We start from the raw sequence: 16,531 nt of genomic DNA, 5'->3' as shown, positions 1-16,531 counted from the left end.
CATCCCTGAACAGGAAGGCAACACTAACACCAGTGCTGTAGTCAATGCGGTCTTGAGCTTCTGAAACTCACAATCATTGGACCATCAGAACGGAGCACCCTTCTGGGTCAATCTAGTAAAAGGTGTTGCAATAGATGAGAAGCCCTCCACAAACCGACGATAATAACCTGCTAACCCCAAGAAGCTCTTGATCTTAGTCTCTGTGGTAGGACGAGGCCAACTCTGGCCTGCCTCGATCTTCCTAGGATCTACCTTAATACCCTCCCTTGGAGAACTTAGCATATAGTTACTGTTCCCGCAAGGTCTGAAGCAAAACTCTCAAATGCTGCTCATACTCCTCCATGCTATGCAAATAGATCAATATGTCATCAATGAAGACAATGACAATATATGGCCTGAACACCCGGTTCATCATATCCATAAATGCCACTGGGTCGTTGGTCAAGCCGAAGGACATTACTAAAACTCATAGTGGCCATATCTAGTCTGGAAAGCCATCTTCGGAACATCCGAATCATGAATCTTCAATTGATGATACCCCGATCTCAAGTCGATCTTAGAGAACACCCCGGCACCCTGCAACTGGTCAAACAAATCATCAATACACGATAACAAGTACTTGATCTTAATGGTAACTTTGTTCAACTGGCGGTAACCAATGCACATCCGCATAGCCCCATCCTTCTTCTTTACGAACAACACCGGTACACTCCAAGGCGACACACTCAGTCTAACGAACCCATTTGCTAGCAACTCCTCAAGCTATTCTTTTAACTCCTTCAACTCTTTCGGATCCATGCAGTACAGTGGAATAGAGATAGGTTGGGTACTTGGAGCCAAATCAATACTGAAATCGATATCATGATCTGGTGGCATGCCTGGTAGATCATAAGGAAACACATCGGAGAGCCAAATAATTACTTGACAAGTATTTGTTGTTATAGGCAAACTCCGCGAGCGGCAAGAACCAATCCCAAGAACCCCCGAAATCCACAACGCAAGCGCAAAGCATATCATCCAATATTAGAATGGTGTGCTCGGATTGTCCGTCCGTATGGGGTGAAATGATATACTCAACTCAACCCACGTGCCTAACTCACGATGTACGGCCCTCCAGAAGTGCAAGGTGAAATGCATACCTCGATTAGAAATGATGGACATGGGCACCCCGTGAAGATGGACGATCTCGAGGATGTAGATCTCAGCTAACCGCTCTGAAGAATAGGTAACTGCCACTGGAATGAAATGTACCGACTTGGTCAACCTGTCCACAATGACCTATACCTCGTCGAACTTCTTCTGAGTCCATGGGAGCTCAATAACCAAATCCATGGTAATACGCTCTCATTTACACTCAGGAATCTCCAGCCTCTAAAGCAAACCACCAGGCCTCTGATGATCGTACTTTACTTGCTGACAATTCAGACACCGAGCTACATATTCAACTATATCTTTCTTTATTCTCCTCCACCAATAATGCTGCCGCAAGTCCTGATACATCTTGGCGGCGCCTGGATGAATAGAATACCGGGAACTATGGGCCTTCTCAAGAATCAAGTCACGAAACCCATCCACATTGGGAATACAAATCCGACTCTGCATCCGCAAAACTCCATGATCTCCCATAGTAACCTGCTTGGCACTACTGTGCCGCACAGTATCCATAAGGATAGGCAAATGGGGGTCATCATACTGACACTCTCCGATTCACTCATACAAACATGACCAAGAGATTGTGCAAGCTAGAACATGACTGGGGTTTGAAACATCTAACCTCAAGAATTGGTTGGCCAAAGCCTGAACATATAATGATAATGGCCTCTCCCTAACTGGAATATATGCAAGGCTACCCATACTAACAATCCTTCTACTAAAGGCATCGGCCACCACATTGGACTTCCTGGGATGATACAAATAATGATATCATAGTCTTTCAACAGCTCCAACCACCTTATCTGCCTCAAGTTGAGATCCTTTTGCTTGAAAAAATAATTTAGTCCCTGATGATCCGTGAACACCTCACACGACATGCCATAAAGATAGTGCCTCCAAATCTTCAGCGCATGAACAATGGCTTCCAACTCTAAGTCAGGAATAGGGTAACTCTTCTCATGAACCTTCACCTTCCACAATGCGTATGCAATCACTCTGTCATCCTGCATCAATAATATACCGAGCCCAATACGAGATGCATCACAATACACCGTGTAAGATCCTGAACCTGTAGGCAACACCAATACTGGCACCATAGTCAAAGCAGTCCTGAGCTTCTGAAAGCTCAAATCACACTCATCGGACCACCTGAATGGAGCACCCTTCTTGGTCAATCTAGTCAATGGGGCTGCTACGGATGAAAACCCCTCCACAAACTGGTGATAATAACCCGCTAAACCCAGAAAACTCCGGATATCTGTAGCTGAAGTAGGTCTAGGCTAGGTTTGAACTACCTCAATCTTCTCAGGATCCACTTTAACGCCCTCTGCCGATACAACATGCCCCAAAAAGGCGACTAAGTCTAACCAAAACTCACACTTTGAAAACTTGGCATATAATTAACTATCTCTTAGAGTTTGAAGTATAATCCAAAGATGTTGCTCATGCTCCTCTTGACTGTGGGAGTAAATCAAGATATCATCAATGAATACGATCATAAAAGAATCCAAATAGGGCTTGAATACTCGGTTCATCAAATCCATAAATATTGCTAGGGCATTTGTCAACCCAAATGACATTACTAGGAACTCATAATGCCCATACCGAGTCTGAAAAGCCATCTTAGGGACATGCGATATCCTAATCTTCAGCTGATGGTAGTGAGATCTCAAATCAATATTCGAAAACACCTTGGCTCCCTAAAGCTGATCAAATAAGTCATCAATCCTCGACAACGGATACTTGTTCTTGATAGTGACTTTGTTCAACTGTCGATAGTCTATACACATACTCATCGAACTATCTTTCTTCTTCACAAACAACACAGGCGCATCCCAGGGCGAGACACTAGGTCTAATGAATCCCTTATCAAGCAAATCTTACAACTGCTCCTTCAATTCCTTCAACTCCGGCGAGGCCATACGGTATGGTGGAATAGAAATGGGCTGAGTGTCGGGAGCCAAATCAATACAGAAATTAATATCTCTGTCGGGTGGCATTCCCGGCTGATCTGCATGAAACACCTCTAGAAACTCACGCACAAATGGTCATGAATCCATTGAAGGAACCTCCGCACTCGAATCACGAACATAGGCCAAATATGCTAGAAGTCCCTCTCCACTCTTATCGAGGCAACCCCGACATGGCTAAGGTCACCATCTTGGCATGCCAATCCAATATAGCATGATAATGTAACAGCCAATCCATGCCCAAGATAACATCAAAGTCTACCATATCAAGAAGTAGGAGATCTACGCTAGTCTCAAGACTCCCAATAGTAATCACAAGCGATAGACACGATCTACAATAATATATTCTCCTACATGCATGGACACATAAACAGGAGCACTCAAAGAATCACTCAATGAAGCAAAATGGGACGACACGTAGGAATAAGTAGAGCCTGGATCAAATAGAACTGAAGCATCTCTATGGTAAACTGGAACAGTACCTGTAATAATGGCGTCAGATGACTCGGCCTCAGGTCTAGCTGGGAAAGTATAAAATTGGGGTTGGGCCCTACCACTCTGACATACGTCTCTGGGACAGCCTCTAGCTGGCTGGCCTCCACCTCTAACGGCCTGACCTCCACCTCTAACGGCCTGACCTCCACTTCTGGCTGCATATCCCCTCCCTCTAGCTGACTGAGCAAATGGTGGAGCAACCGGTGGCATGAGAACTCTGCTATGACATGCCGCTCAACAATCTCGAGCAAAACCTCCTGATGTGACCAGTGCCTCCAAACTCAAAACACCCATCCTACTTTTATGGCTGTTGAAGTTGAAGCTAACCTGAATGAGCCGGATAACCACGATGATAGCTCTGGATTGGAGGCGTACTAATAGGAGCTGATGTACACTGTAGACTGGTTGCGCCGGATGAGATACATAAGGACCAGGACTCCCTGAAGCACTGTGAGATGCCTGAAGCCCTAACTGAAATGGCTTATGAAGATGGCCTCTACCAAAAGTACCCTTGCCTCCAGATGAGGCGCCACTGGAACTACCAAAATGACGAGGCCTCTTATCAGACACCGGTCCCCTCTCCTGACCATGAACGATCTCGATCCGTCTAGCAATATCCACGGCCCTATGGAAAGAGATATCATCCCCAGTCTCCTTGTCCATCTGTAGCCTGATAGTGAAAGTGAGCCCATCAATGAATCATCTCACTCTCTCCCATTCAGCAGGGAGCAAGATAATGGCGTGGCGAGCTAGGTCCACAAATCGAGTCTCATACTGGGTAACAGTCATACTAACCTGTTGAAGACGCTCAAACTGCCTGCGGTAATCCTTTCTCAAAGTGACATGAATGAACTTCTCTAGAAATAGCTGTTAAAGCCGGTCCCAAGTAAGTGCAGGCGAACCAACTGGTCTAGTCAACATATAATCTCTCCACTATTTCTTGGCAAAACTAGTCATCTGAAACATTATAAAGTCGACCCCATTGTTCTCAACTATACCACCTCGTGGCAACGATCCAGGTAATCCTATGGGTCCTCAGAAGGTGCACCGCTAAAATGAATAGGGAAGAACTTGGTAAACTTATCCAACCTCAACAAGGCCTCTGAAGACATAACGGGCCTATCGTCGGTATGTGCCGCAACAACCGGCCGAACCACCCTAACTGGTTGGGCTGCTGGAGTCTGATACTGGGGAGCCGCCTTCTCCAAGGTGTGAGCTTTGGATAGAAACCACAGAGATGATAGATAAGCCTTTAACTCTTTCAGGGCTTGAACACACTCGTAAGTCTATTGGAGGTTGTTGTCCTTCTTGAGTATGCCAAAAAACTTATGGCATCTGTAAGACGATCGTGATATGAATCTCGACAGGGTGGCGATGCGGCCGATCAGCCTCTAAACTTATTTTTTGCTGGTTAAGTGCTCTGGTATTTCTTCTATGGATTTGATTTGGTTAGGGTTGACCTCTATGCCTCTTTGTGATACTAGGAAGCCCAAGAATTTTCCTGAGGTCACACCGAATGCACACTTTTCAGGATTCAGCTTCATCCCATACCGCCTGAGTATATCGAAGGCTTCTTTCAGGTGGTCGATGTGATCTTCTTTCCTTTTGGATTTGACCAACATATCATTTATGTAGACCTCCATGGTCTTTCCGAGTTGGTCTTTGAACATTTTGGTCACCAACCTTTGGTACGTCGCCCCCGCATTTTTTAGTCCGAAAGACATCACTCTGTAGCAGTACGTTCCTTGGTGGATGATGAAGGTGGTCTTCTCCTGGTCCTCCTCTTCCATGAGGATCTAATTATAGCCCGAGTAGGCATCCAAGAAGCTCAGCAGTTCATGCCCGGCCGTTGCGTCAATGAGCTGGTCGATATGAGGTAGCAGGAATGAATTTTTTGGGCATGCTTTGATTAAATCTGTAAAGTCTACGCATATCCGCCACTTTCCGTTCTTCATTTTCACCATGACCACGTTGGTAACCCATTGAGGGTATTCTGATTCCCTAATGGAGCCACTTTCCAGCAATTTTTCAACCTCCTCGCAGACTGCATCATTTATTGCGGAATTGAATTTCCGCCTAACCTGCCTTACCGGGGGTAAAATATGCCGACGTTTAACTTGTGTATTGCGACCTCCTTCGAGATACCTGGCATGTCTACAAGGGAAAAAACAAACAAGTGTGCATTATCAATTAAGAATTGACGGAATTTACCTGGTTCCGGAAGCTTGCATCCTATGTAGGCTTTCTTGTTGTGGCCTCCATTATTTTGGGATCTCTGATGACGTCCACTCTTTCGTCACCGCTTGACCTCGACCCTGTTAATTGCTATGCATATTTTGCTTTGCCCTTCATTTGTTGGGTATACGTGCAATCTTGAACGATGCGATAGCATTCTCGGGATGTGCACTGCTCTCCTCGTACGCTGAACACCCCCTATGGGGTAGGGAATTTGATAACTTGGTACAAGATGGAGGGGATGTCCTTCATGGCATGTATCCAGGGTGGACCTATTATGGCATTGTACGTCGTATCCTGGTCCATTATGTGGAATGTGGATTCTAGGGTGACGCCGGCCAGGATGGGGAGCGTGATTTCCCCGGACGTCCGTTCAACTGCACTGTTAAAACCTATTAGTGTGATGCGGCGTGGCACTATTTTATCCTTGAGTTTCATTTGTGCAAGTACTCGAGGGTGGATAATGAACGCACTTCTCCCATCGTCCACCATAATGCGTCTTACATCCGTGTCTAGAATCCTTAAAGTAATAACAAGGGCATCATAGTGAGGGAAAACCAAACTGTGGGTATCCGACTTATCGAAGATGATACTTTCTTCGAGCTCATCATACTGTTCATGAGTGATCGACCGTTTGAGTTTGTGGATTGTGGTGAATTTTATGTTGTTGATCGAGGCGTCGTCGCCGCCTCTGATGATCATTTGAATAGTGCGAGTCGGTGAGGGTGGTTTAGGTGGTCCCTGGGGTTGTTCACATCCTCGGGCGAAGTTGGTTCTCCCTCGGTCGCTCATCAATTCTTGGAGGTGTCCTTGGTGAAGTATGTTCATGACCTCCTGCCTTAGAACGATGCAATCCTCAATTTTGTGACCTCGCTCTTGATGGAATTTGCAGAGGGTGTTTGACTTCTTGGTGCTTGGTTGTGACCTCATCTTTTGCGGCCATTTTACTTTTGGTTCGAGCTTCTCCAATGCATAGACTATTTCTGAAGGTGAGACATAAAAATTGTGAGCAGATAGTAAATGGGGCACACCTCTCTCGTTCCGGTGAGTCCCTGTCCTTGGCTTAGATGGGCCTTCTTCGTGGCGGGAGGGGGGCATGATGGCACTCCTGATATACGGTAGATGCCTTTCTCGGTTGGGTCGTGGAGCTACAATATCCCTCCTGACATCGCTTCTTCGATCTTTCCTAGATTCGGTCTGTACCGAGGTCAACCGATGGGTTGGCCCATTCAGGTCGTATTCGTCTTCATGGACTTCAGCACAATAGGCGTTGTGTATTTCATCCCAAGTTGTTGGGGGATATTTTATTAGCTGGCTTAATAATTTTCTCGTCGCCCTCGAACCATTCTTGTTCAGTCCGTTTTGAAAAGTTGCTACAGACATGCCTTCTGATACATTTGGTAAGGTCATCCTTACTCGGTTAAATTGAGCGAGAAAGTCCCTCAGTCCCTCTCCAGGTGATTGTTTGATGGAAAATATATCGTTCACTCTTCCCTCCGCCTTTTTAGCCCCGACATGGGCCGTTACGAACTTGTCGGCCATCTCTTCGAATGTTTCGATGGAGCGCGCGGGCAGTTGTGAATACCAAGTTAATGCTCTTCCGGTGAGGGTTTTGCCGAACTTCTTCAACAAGATGGAAGACACCTGTTCTTTGGCGAGATTGTTGCCCTTTACCGCAGTGACATAGTGAGTCACATGGTCTTCGGGGTCTGTCGTGCTGTCATATATTTTCAAATAAGGCGGCATCTTAAAGGTCTTGGGTATGGCATGTGGGGCGGATTTATCACTGTAGGGTTGCTCAACGAACCGACCGGCATCTCTTTTTGGCAAGAGTTTTGGGGCACCTGGTATTTTGTGGACTCTTTCTTGGTGCTCTCTCATTTCGTCCTGAAGCACATTGTTTTCATTTTCCATTTCTTCCATCTTCCTCAGAATGGCTGTGAGGGTGTCGTCACCTGCATTATTAGCATTGTGAGTGATACTTGTTACTGGAGGGGGAGGGCCATGCTGCTCGTCCGTTGCTGGTGTAATGCAAGTCTTTGCATTTTCTCTAGTTGCCTCTTGGGCAGGCTTGTCAAGGATGCTGCTCAACGTGTTTGTCAGCCAAGCCTCAAGTAGTTTCTTCACTGCAGGTGGTGCCTCTTCCATTGTGGACGTGGAAGCCCCTTTATCGCGGGATGTTGTGATGCTGTCATGAGGGATGGGCAAACCACTTCGCCTGGGAGAGGCATTAGGCATTACATCTTCGCCTTCGATTTCAGAAATCTCATTGATGGTGTTTAAGAGGTTGGTGGTGAGGTCGTCCACTGCCTTTATCCTTTCTTCTTCGTTACCTGCCATGTCAGATCCGTGTGTACAAGAAAGTAGGGGTTTTGTGTTTTTCCCTTTTTTGTGAAGTGTGCCCGTTATAGATCTGGAAAAAACTAAAATTTTAACTAGGAAATTCTCACAGACGGCGCCAAATTGTTTGACCAAAAAGTATAAACCCTTGATTAAACTGATTAATTTTATGTAATGGGAGGTTAAACTTAGCTAGTGATAATAATCTCAGATCTATAATCGGTTAACACAAATAATGTAAAACAGTGTTGGTAGGAGACTAAATGCGGTGTACATTCAATGTTTCAAGATGATTAATGATAGGAGAATGTTGAGCAATAAGTAACAATAAATGGCATTAAAGTAAATAAGGAGAATGATTCACCCAATATTGAATGAGGTGGTTGATTCCTCCTTCTCACAATGGTGAGTGATAGATAAATACTATAATATGGGAACTATTCTCAGATCTGATGGAAAAGTGTGAAATAATAGATAATCGAATCTCTTTAGAAAGGTAGTGTCTGTATTTTATCTAGGGAGAAAGTCTTCTTTTCAAAGATTGTTCTTATTAGAGAATATTGCTTGCCTTTCACCTTATCTCCTTTTCTATATATATGGGACATACCCCCAGTTAACCCTAAAGTACAAGTACAGAGAATATTCAATGGGATATTCTCCTAAAGATCCTATTGCAAAACTAACCGTTACTACTACCCCTAATACTTGACCTCGGCCGTTATTGATTGCTTGGCTTTAAGCCCTTTCGTTTACTAATCGATCTCGGCCAATTTACTTTTCGTAATACCACTTTATGTCGAATCTCCTTGTGGGAGATTTTGGCCTATATATTTTCTAGTGTGAATTTAACATGTCTTTTGTGATTAGCTAAAAAGTAATATTAAAAACACTAATAGAAAAAAGATCAAAACAATGAAAACAATAGATTAATTTATTGTTTGAGATTATCATCATTCCAAGTTAAATGTACATGTTTGTGATCAGCACTCAAACTTGAGAAATTTTTTGTTGTCCTTTCTTGGAAATTTGAATTTGATGGTGTACGTTCTGTTTGTAGTAGGTCTGTACGTAAGGGATACGCTATTAATTACTTTGTAAATTTCCTCAATGATCTCGTAAGGAATACATCTTAATTCTGCACACTTATTTATCTTCAACGAGAATTAAAAGAAAAAAATGTGAAGATGAAATACTTTTTTTTTTTTGCTGAAATATTTTCATGGGTTTAAAGTGTCTTTCTTGGTGTGAATTTATCCTACCTTTTGTGACCAGTGAAACAATAATATTAAAGAATCTAGTTAGAAAAAGATCAGAACAACGAGAAAAAGAGTTAAATTTATTGTTTGAGATCATCAATCAAAGTAGAATATACCTATTTGTGATCAGTTTCAGTACTCAAATTAACTTGAGTGTGTTTTCGGTGTGAATTTAACCTGCTTTTTGTGATAAGAAAAAAACAGGAGTATTAAAAACTCTAGTTAGAAAAAGATAGAACAAGAAACGAAAGAGATCGATCAGTTTATTGTTTGAGATCACTATTCAAAATTGAATGTATTTGTTTGTGATCAACTTCAGCACTCAAACATGAAAGTTTCTTGTTGTGGTTTATTGGAGTGAATTGTAGCAATTGGTTTTTAGAAAATGATTGAATCATCTAAAATAGGTTTTAGTCTTATAGTACTGAATTTAACTGATTCAGTGCTAACCGCTTTATTTCCTACTTGCTTAAAATGGCAAAGGTTGCATATATAGTTATTTCTATTGTTAATTCTTATTATCATTATCATTATCATTATTTTGTCCAGTATACAATTTACAAAAAAGAATGCACATATATTTTCGACAAAACATAAAGAAAAGACAAACTTTCACAAAACAGCTATTGCTAAAAATCTCTACCAATATACAACAGTCATATTTCATTGAAGAAAAAATTGGATTTAAATTGAAAATTAACCGCGGGTTACCAACTAGTCATTGGAAATAATTATTCAACCTACTTATTACTGCAAGTTATTCGCATTATCAACTCTGTTATACGATAGTGATATAATCGCGACTATCGATTTGTATTATGCTTTTTATACTTGGTAATGGTTAGTGAAGTGTCAGGATAAGCTTAATTGTGGCACGGGTGGATGTATATGTTATTAGTTCTTGCGAATTCAATATTTTTTGTTCATATTCAGTATATATTAAAAAAATCACTAAATACAAATAATAAATTATGAACTTAATAAATTAAGTGGGTTGCAGTAGAATCTCGTACTCGAATCTATAGTGTCCAAATTTTAAATCCGCCTTGGAGTTGTGGGGATATCAACATAAGGTGATTTCTTAATTTCATTTGCCGGTGCGAGATTGCATATGCTTGATGTTGGGATTTTAAGCTTGTGTAGCTTAAAGAGGGTGAATGAGAAATGGAGGAAAAATAAAATATTTGAGTTTACCTCCTTGGCAAAGGGACATTGTCCCATATTGGAGGAAGAAAAGGCTTTTGATGAGTATATATATATAATTGCTCTTCTTCTAGCTCTTAAAGAGTTAAGAAGAAGGCAAGCCTCGCGCCGTCGTCGTCGCTCGGCTCGGCTTCGGCTTCGGTCAAAGATTGATTGATTCATCTTAATTAACAAAAAATTCAATCCGGAATAACCCATGACCCGCGACCCGGTCCGGTCAGGCCCGTTTTCTTTCCCGGATTATTTTAAATCCGTTTTTCCGTAATATTTCAAACAGCTTGTTCCAACAGCCATGGCTGAAACAATGCCAGCAACTCTATAAATATACTTTGAATCCCAGAATCTTTCCTTACGAAATTTTCTGATCTTCTTCTTCTTCTTCTGCACAAAAAATTCCTGTGTGTTTTACAGCCTTCGAGTGGCTCGCTGTTCACCGGCGTTTTTGGTACCAATACTCCGGTGAGTTAAATCGTTCTATCCTGGGAGGATATATTCCAGCACCTCGGGTACTTGAGGGGAATAATTTCCTTAAGGACACACTGTGTATTCAGTGGGCTCGATTTATTCCTATATTGTTTTTTCAGAATTTATTTCATTAAACAAAGTATTACTAACTTTCTGTTTTGTTTATATATTTCAGAAAATTTAATGGTTTAATTGTTTATTACAACAATACAGATTTATAACACTTGATAGAATTAATTAATGTGCACACAAACAAGCCAAAGTACGTACCACCATCACTATAAATAAACTCCTTTGACATTACACTTTGTGGTTATTTCGAAAATTTTGGAATATTAGAATCGATTTCATGTCACGCATAAAGCATTTTAATCTAACTACTACTACTACGTATTTCTAAAGTACTTGCCGATAAAATATTTGATAATTAGTACACGAAGTATGTAAGAAGGCCATGAAAATCTGAAATGCTAATAAGAATAAGTAGTCTGTAGTTATATTAAAATTTTCATAGTGATAATTAGTTTTCCGTTTCCCCAATGAGATACAAAATGGTTAAAATAGCATGGGCTAGCCAGTTTTCTGCAACAGAGAAATAGCCACTATTTTGCTGTAACAGAGACCGGTCCAACATAATATACTGGAGTTCGGTGCACCTGTGTATGAACTTCCAGCATATTATGCTGGACCGGTATACTTTGCTGGCTCCAGTATAATATACTGGAGTTCTAGTATACTTTGCTGGAACTCCGATATATTATACTGAAGTTCCAGCAAAGTATATATACTGGAGTTCCAGTATATTATGCCGGAGTATTTTTCGGATTTTGAACAGTGTTTTCATTCAGATTTATCTTTATATGAAAAGCGGCTAAATTTCAATAACTTTTGAAACTGTGGCTATTTTTGAATGACCACTTGTAAATATGGCTATTTTTGAATTTCTTCCTACAAAATGTTGAAAAATCGACAAATTCTTATTTGGTCCTTATGATACAAGATGTCAAGTATATATAATCCTCAAAATTAATTGTAATGTGCGCATTTGATCTTTCTGCTAATGAATCTTCACAAAATTGATGAATTGTAACTTGATTGTTATTAGGGATTTTTCATGTAGATACAAAATTAGAAAACTATTTACCAGATTTAGCTAGGTTTTTCTATTTATAACAAGTAACTAGAGCTGTTTATAAGATATATATTAATCCGGTCAAAAGCTACAATTTATATATAACATGTATATAATTTTTTATTGTACAATATTCGATCAAAAGCTACAATTTACATACAACTTATATAAAATTTGGATACAAAAATTTATCGTACAGAATCCGATCAAAAAAGCTACAGTTTACATATAACTTATTTGCTACTTGTATACAATTCTGTTAGTTGTACATATTTTGTATGTTGTTTTTATATATATATATATATATATATATATATATATATATATATATATATATATAGAGTTTTAATTTGAATTTCAACCAAAACCTACTCGAATCTTCACCAAATTCTATCAAAATTGAGATATAAACTTCAAATGATATTCCCAATCATTTGCAACAACAACCAATAAAAAGTCCAAATCAATAACAAATTTGCAAAACTCAATTTTCAAATTCAAAGTTTTGAAACTTTCTAATGGCTGTCAATGAAGTTTTTTGTGGAGTTACGCTATAAGAAGAAAAGAAGTCCCTAATTCCGTTCTCTTGGCTTTTGGTGCCAAAATATTTTTGTTATTCTGATAATAGACTAAATCGCGCAAGGATGACAGATGGTAATTTGTTTTGTTTACCCTCAAAATCGGATAACAATTGAATTTATAAGTAGTTTAAGGATACGCGAATTTATTTGACACAAAGCAGTAAATAAAGAAAAATTAAATAAATAAGGATGAAGTAAGTTAGAACCACACGAAGAAGACGATTTAAGCCTTGGTAAAATATTTGTCCTCGATCCGGGCTCGTAACAACAAGCACTGACGAACGAAAGCAAAAGAACTAATACAAAAAAAATAATGATATATTGCCTTGGAATGTGTGTTACAACGTGCTTTATGAATTATCAGACCCCCTTTATATAGTAGAGGAGCCTTACTTTAGGTACAATTCTATAAAAGGTAAACAATCTTTTGATTTACTGATTGTCGGTTCTTTATCGGTACGTGCCGAGATTCCCGCCGTAATATCTGAGCGATCATAGATATTTCAGTCTTTCGTTGGCTATGTTGACAATGTTTCTTCAAAGTCGTTTGGGGCTAGGACCGATCCCGGAATCATGGCTTCGATATTCTCGAAGGCAGGCGTCATGTCTTCGGGTTCTAGTCCGGTGGGACTTGGGGTCGATCTTTGGTCCTTTATTATCATGTCTCGAGCCCGGCTTACCATATTGGAATCTAGGATGCACCACGAGTTCAATTTTGACCGTATATAGATAATCCCCTCGTTTTTCATTTAGTAGACGACGAGAAACGACATGAGCTTCCAATTCTTACTTCGATACATCGTGACAGAAATGACAAAATAACTGAAACGTCTCATCAGTCAAGTCTTGATAGCATTAAATGCATGTCAGCCACCGATCGGTCATTCCTGGATGCGAACCGTCGCTGAAATACTATAAATACCTCTTCATTTGTTCATTTTAACTTTACATCCAAACCTTCTACCCTCGTATCCTTAAGATTTCAATACTTTCTAGCGCTTTCACTCCGGTTATCTGAGATCCTTTGCCAGAACTCTTGTTTATCTTCATCTCAAGCCAACAAGTAATCCTTCAACTTCCTTTCTTTCTCCATTTTTCCTCCATTTTTTAAAAAAATGGCAAAAACTTCCAAAACCGTTCCCCAGAAAGAAACCCGTTCTACTTCGCGGCCGACTACTGAGGCCGACGAGACTATTTTGCATACTGCCGTCGATGAACCAGTACCGGAACCCCCTTTGAAAATTTTCATCCCCGAAGGATACTCAGTCAATGTCGATTTCAAGGTTGAAAAGCCTTCCTCCGTACAAGGCAGGTGTAAGGAGGTCTCGAGATATATCTGCTCGATCACGAAAGAAGTCCTCCCTACCGTCCGAAAAGACTGCAACTGGACCAATAAGGGCATAGTGATATCTGACCCCGATGAAGCCGTTACCACCCATGTAGAGGGATACCAAAGTGTTTACACTTATCCTTTTATATTGGGTCTGATGGACCTGGTCATCATAGATTTCTGTAAGAGTTACGAGGTATGCCTCGGTCGGATTCATCCTTTGCTCTAGAGGATCGTGATCCTCCTCCGGTTCTTCGTGGGCAGAATCGATGGGTCCGTCGACCATCTTCTACGCTTGTACAGCCCCCGAATCTTCCGGGGGGTACTAATAAAGCACGTGCGTCGGGCCAGCAAAGCCCCATTCTCGAGTATTGATAAAGATCGGGATTAGGGCTAGCAAGGCCATTTTGTCCATGTGAGGACTTCGGACCTGATCCCAGTTGAGCACATGCCATTCCTCGAGAAGTGGAATACATCACGTAAGTATAATTTTATTTTCGAAAGTCGATTTTATACTTATTTCCTTCTTTCTTATCGGTGTTTTGTGGCGTCGCTCGGGTCCCGAATGCTATCCCTCGACTCAAGGAGTGGGTTGAGGGTATCGTATCATAGATGCCCTACTTCGAGCGCTCATGGCGTATCCCGAAGTGCCATTGGGACGCCCGCTCCCATGGTGAGACTCCTTTCCTGAGTAGGTAATATTTGGATTCCTCTTTTATCATTAAGTCCTCACTCCCTTTACTTCTTTTTGCAGGTTTATCCAAGGATGCCGAACTGAGGCCTCCAGCCGGTAATGAGGACTTACCTACAGAGTCCCCTGCTCCGAGACAGGTCGAAGAGAAGAAAATAAAGAGGGCTCCAAGTTCCCCGAGCTCGGAGAAAATGAAAACAAGAAGAAGGCTGGTGTGCAAGCCAAGAGACAGCACCAGCGCCCGAGCACCACCTTTGGATTCGATCTACCAGCTGAGAGAAGAATCCAAAGAATAAGAAGAAGAAGCTTTTATCCTGATGGCTCGCGTGCCGTCGCAGCTCGAAGGGCAAGGGGACTCTGAACCAGAGAACCTCGAGACTGACCTGCCTCAAGCAAAGGAGGTCGATGAGGAGGCTGGGGGCCGAGGCTTCCCGGGATGCGGGCACTGCCCCGAAAGAAGCATTTGGTGTGATGGAAATCACCGAATCACCCTCGTTTAATGAGTCCATATATAATGAGGCCCAAACGGTGAAAGAGCGGCCCAATGAGGGGGTCCGTGGAGTGGACGACCCCTTCTGCGGCTTTTTTGATGGTGTGGATTCCACCACTACGGAGGACGTCACCGGATTGGGTGACTTAGAGGTACCGAAGAAGAGTCCATCTTTGGGAGCAAATGGGTCTTCCTCAAGCTCGAAACTGATCAACCGGTTCCCAGCTCCGAGTGTGGATCCTGACCGGAAGCGATCCATCATCATCTCTATTTCGGAGGATGCCCGGGTCCTCTATGCCCCCGTAGGGGTGGCCAGTTACCTTCAGTGCCTTGTGACCGAGGAAGACCAAGCCAAGATGAACGAGGTAGACATGCCCTACCTATTCAACGAAGCACAACAGGCGCTGAACCGGGTAACTTCAGATATCTCTCGATGGCTTCAGTTTCTCTTTTTGTACTTAGACTAATCCATAAATAATCCTAACATTTTTTTTTTGTATTTGTAGGCCTCGGTGCTTCATCATGAAACTTTCCTTCGATATCGGGACGAGCTGATCTAGCTAGAAGCCAAAGTTTGAGGGCTCACTGAGAAGATAGACACCTACAAACTCCTCAGCGAGCAACATAAAGGAGAGGCTAAGAGCCCTCGAGCTGAGTTGGAGGTGGCTCGGAAGGAACACGCTAATCTGGTTGAATAGGTAAAAATATTTGAAGTTAGTGACTATGATCTAGACACGGTGACTAATGGTCGGAACCCGCAGGTCCAACAAAAGATCGATCGGATTGACCAACTCCGAGCCAAGATGGATGCAGTCAAGACCGAAAAATGGAGAGCCAGGATGGACTGCCTGGCCTCAGAAAAAGGAGACTGCCCGGGCATAGTTTACCTCGGCAGAGGTCCAGCTTCGGGCGAAAAAGGAAAAGGTCGAGGTGCAGGCCCAAAAAATTGAGGAGCTCCAGTCTCAGCTAAGCTCGGTCATCTCCGATCGAGAAACCCTTGCCAAGGAGCTCAAAATGGCCAAGTCGGTGGTTGAAGTGACCAAAACTGATGCCGACGAGTTGGTGGCCCAGTATAAGGACGACGTCGAGGTAGTCCAGGACCGCTTAAGGGACATGGTCGAATACACGAAGTGGCAGTCCCTAAGGGAGACCCTCGAGGAGGTTCATGATCGGGGTTTTGATGTGTCAGCC

The 16,531-nt window shown here is 42.1% G+C and overlaps 1 protein-coding gene across 1 annotated transcript; it reads right to left on the bottom strand.

Annotated features, from left to right (window-relative positions):
* Positions 1–286: 286 nt before the first annotated feature.
* Positions 287–2,249, bottom strand: LOC138901125 (uncharacterized). The gene is made up of 3 exons (XM_070188864.1): positions 2,047–2,249; positions 1,775–1,900; positions 287–344 (listed from the first exon to the last, which is right to left on the bottom strand). Exons 1-3 carry the CDS (start codon positions 2,247–2,249, stop codon positions 287–289), a joined length of 387 nt encoding a protein of 128 aa, XP_070044965.1.
* Positions 2,250–16,531: the final 14,282 nt, after the last annotated feature.

Source organism: Nicotiana tomentosiformis, chromosome 11 (genome assembly GCF_000390325.3).
Source record: "Nicotiana tomentosiformis chromosome 11, ASM39032v3, whole genome shotgun sequence".
Classification (NCBI taxonomy): Eukaryota; Viridiplantae; Streptophyta; class Magnoliopsida; order Solanales; family Solanaceae; genus Nicotiana; species Nicotiana tomentosiformis.
The sequence above is the reverse complement of the archived record's forward strand: the minus strand, read 5'-3'. Positions and strand labels throughout refer to the sequence as shown.

Excerpts from the sequence above, each read along its gene's own strand:
- LOC138901125 (XM_070188864.1), bottom strand. The coding sequence starts at position 2,249 with ATGGTGCCAGTATTGGTGTTGCCTACAGGTTCAGGATCTTACACGGTG. Across the intron at positions 1,901-2,046 it reads CATGCGCTGAAGATTTGGAG|GAAGTCCAATGTGGTGGCCG; the intron begins GCACTATCTTTA and ends GTATCATCCCAG. Across the intron at positions 345-1,774 it reads TTGGCCAACCAATTCTTGAG|CATGGAGGAGTATGAGCAGC; the intron begins GTTAGATGTTTC and ends CTATTTGCATAG.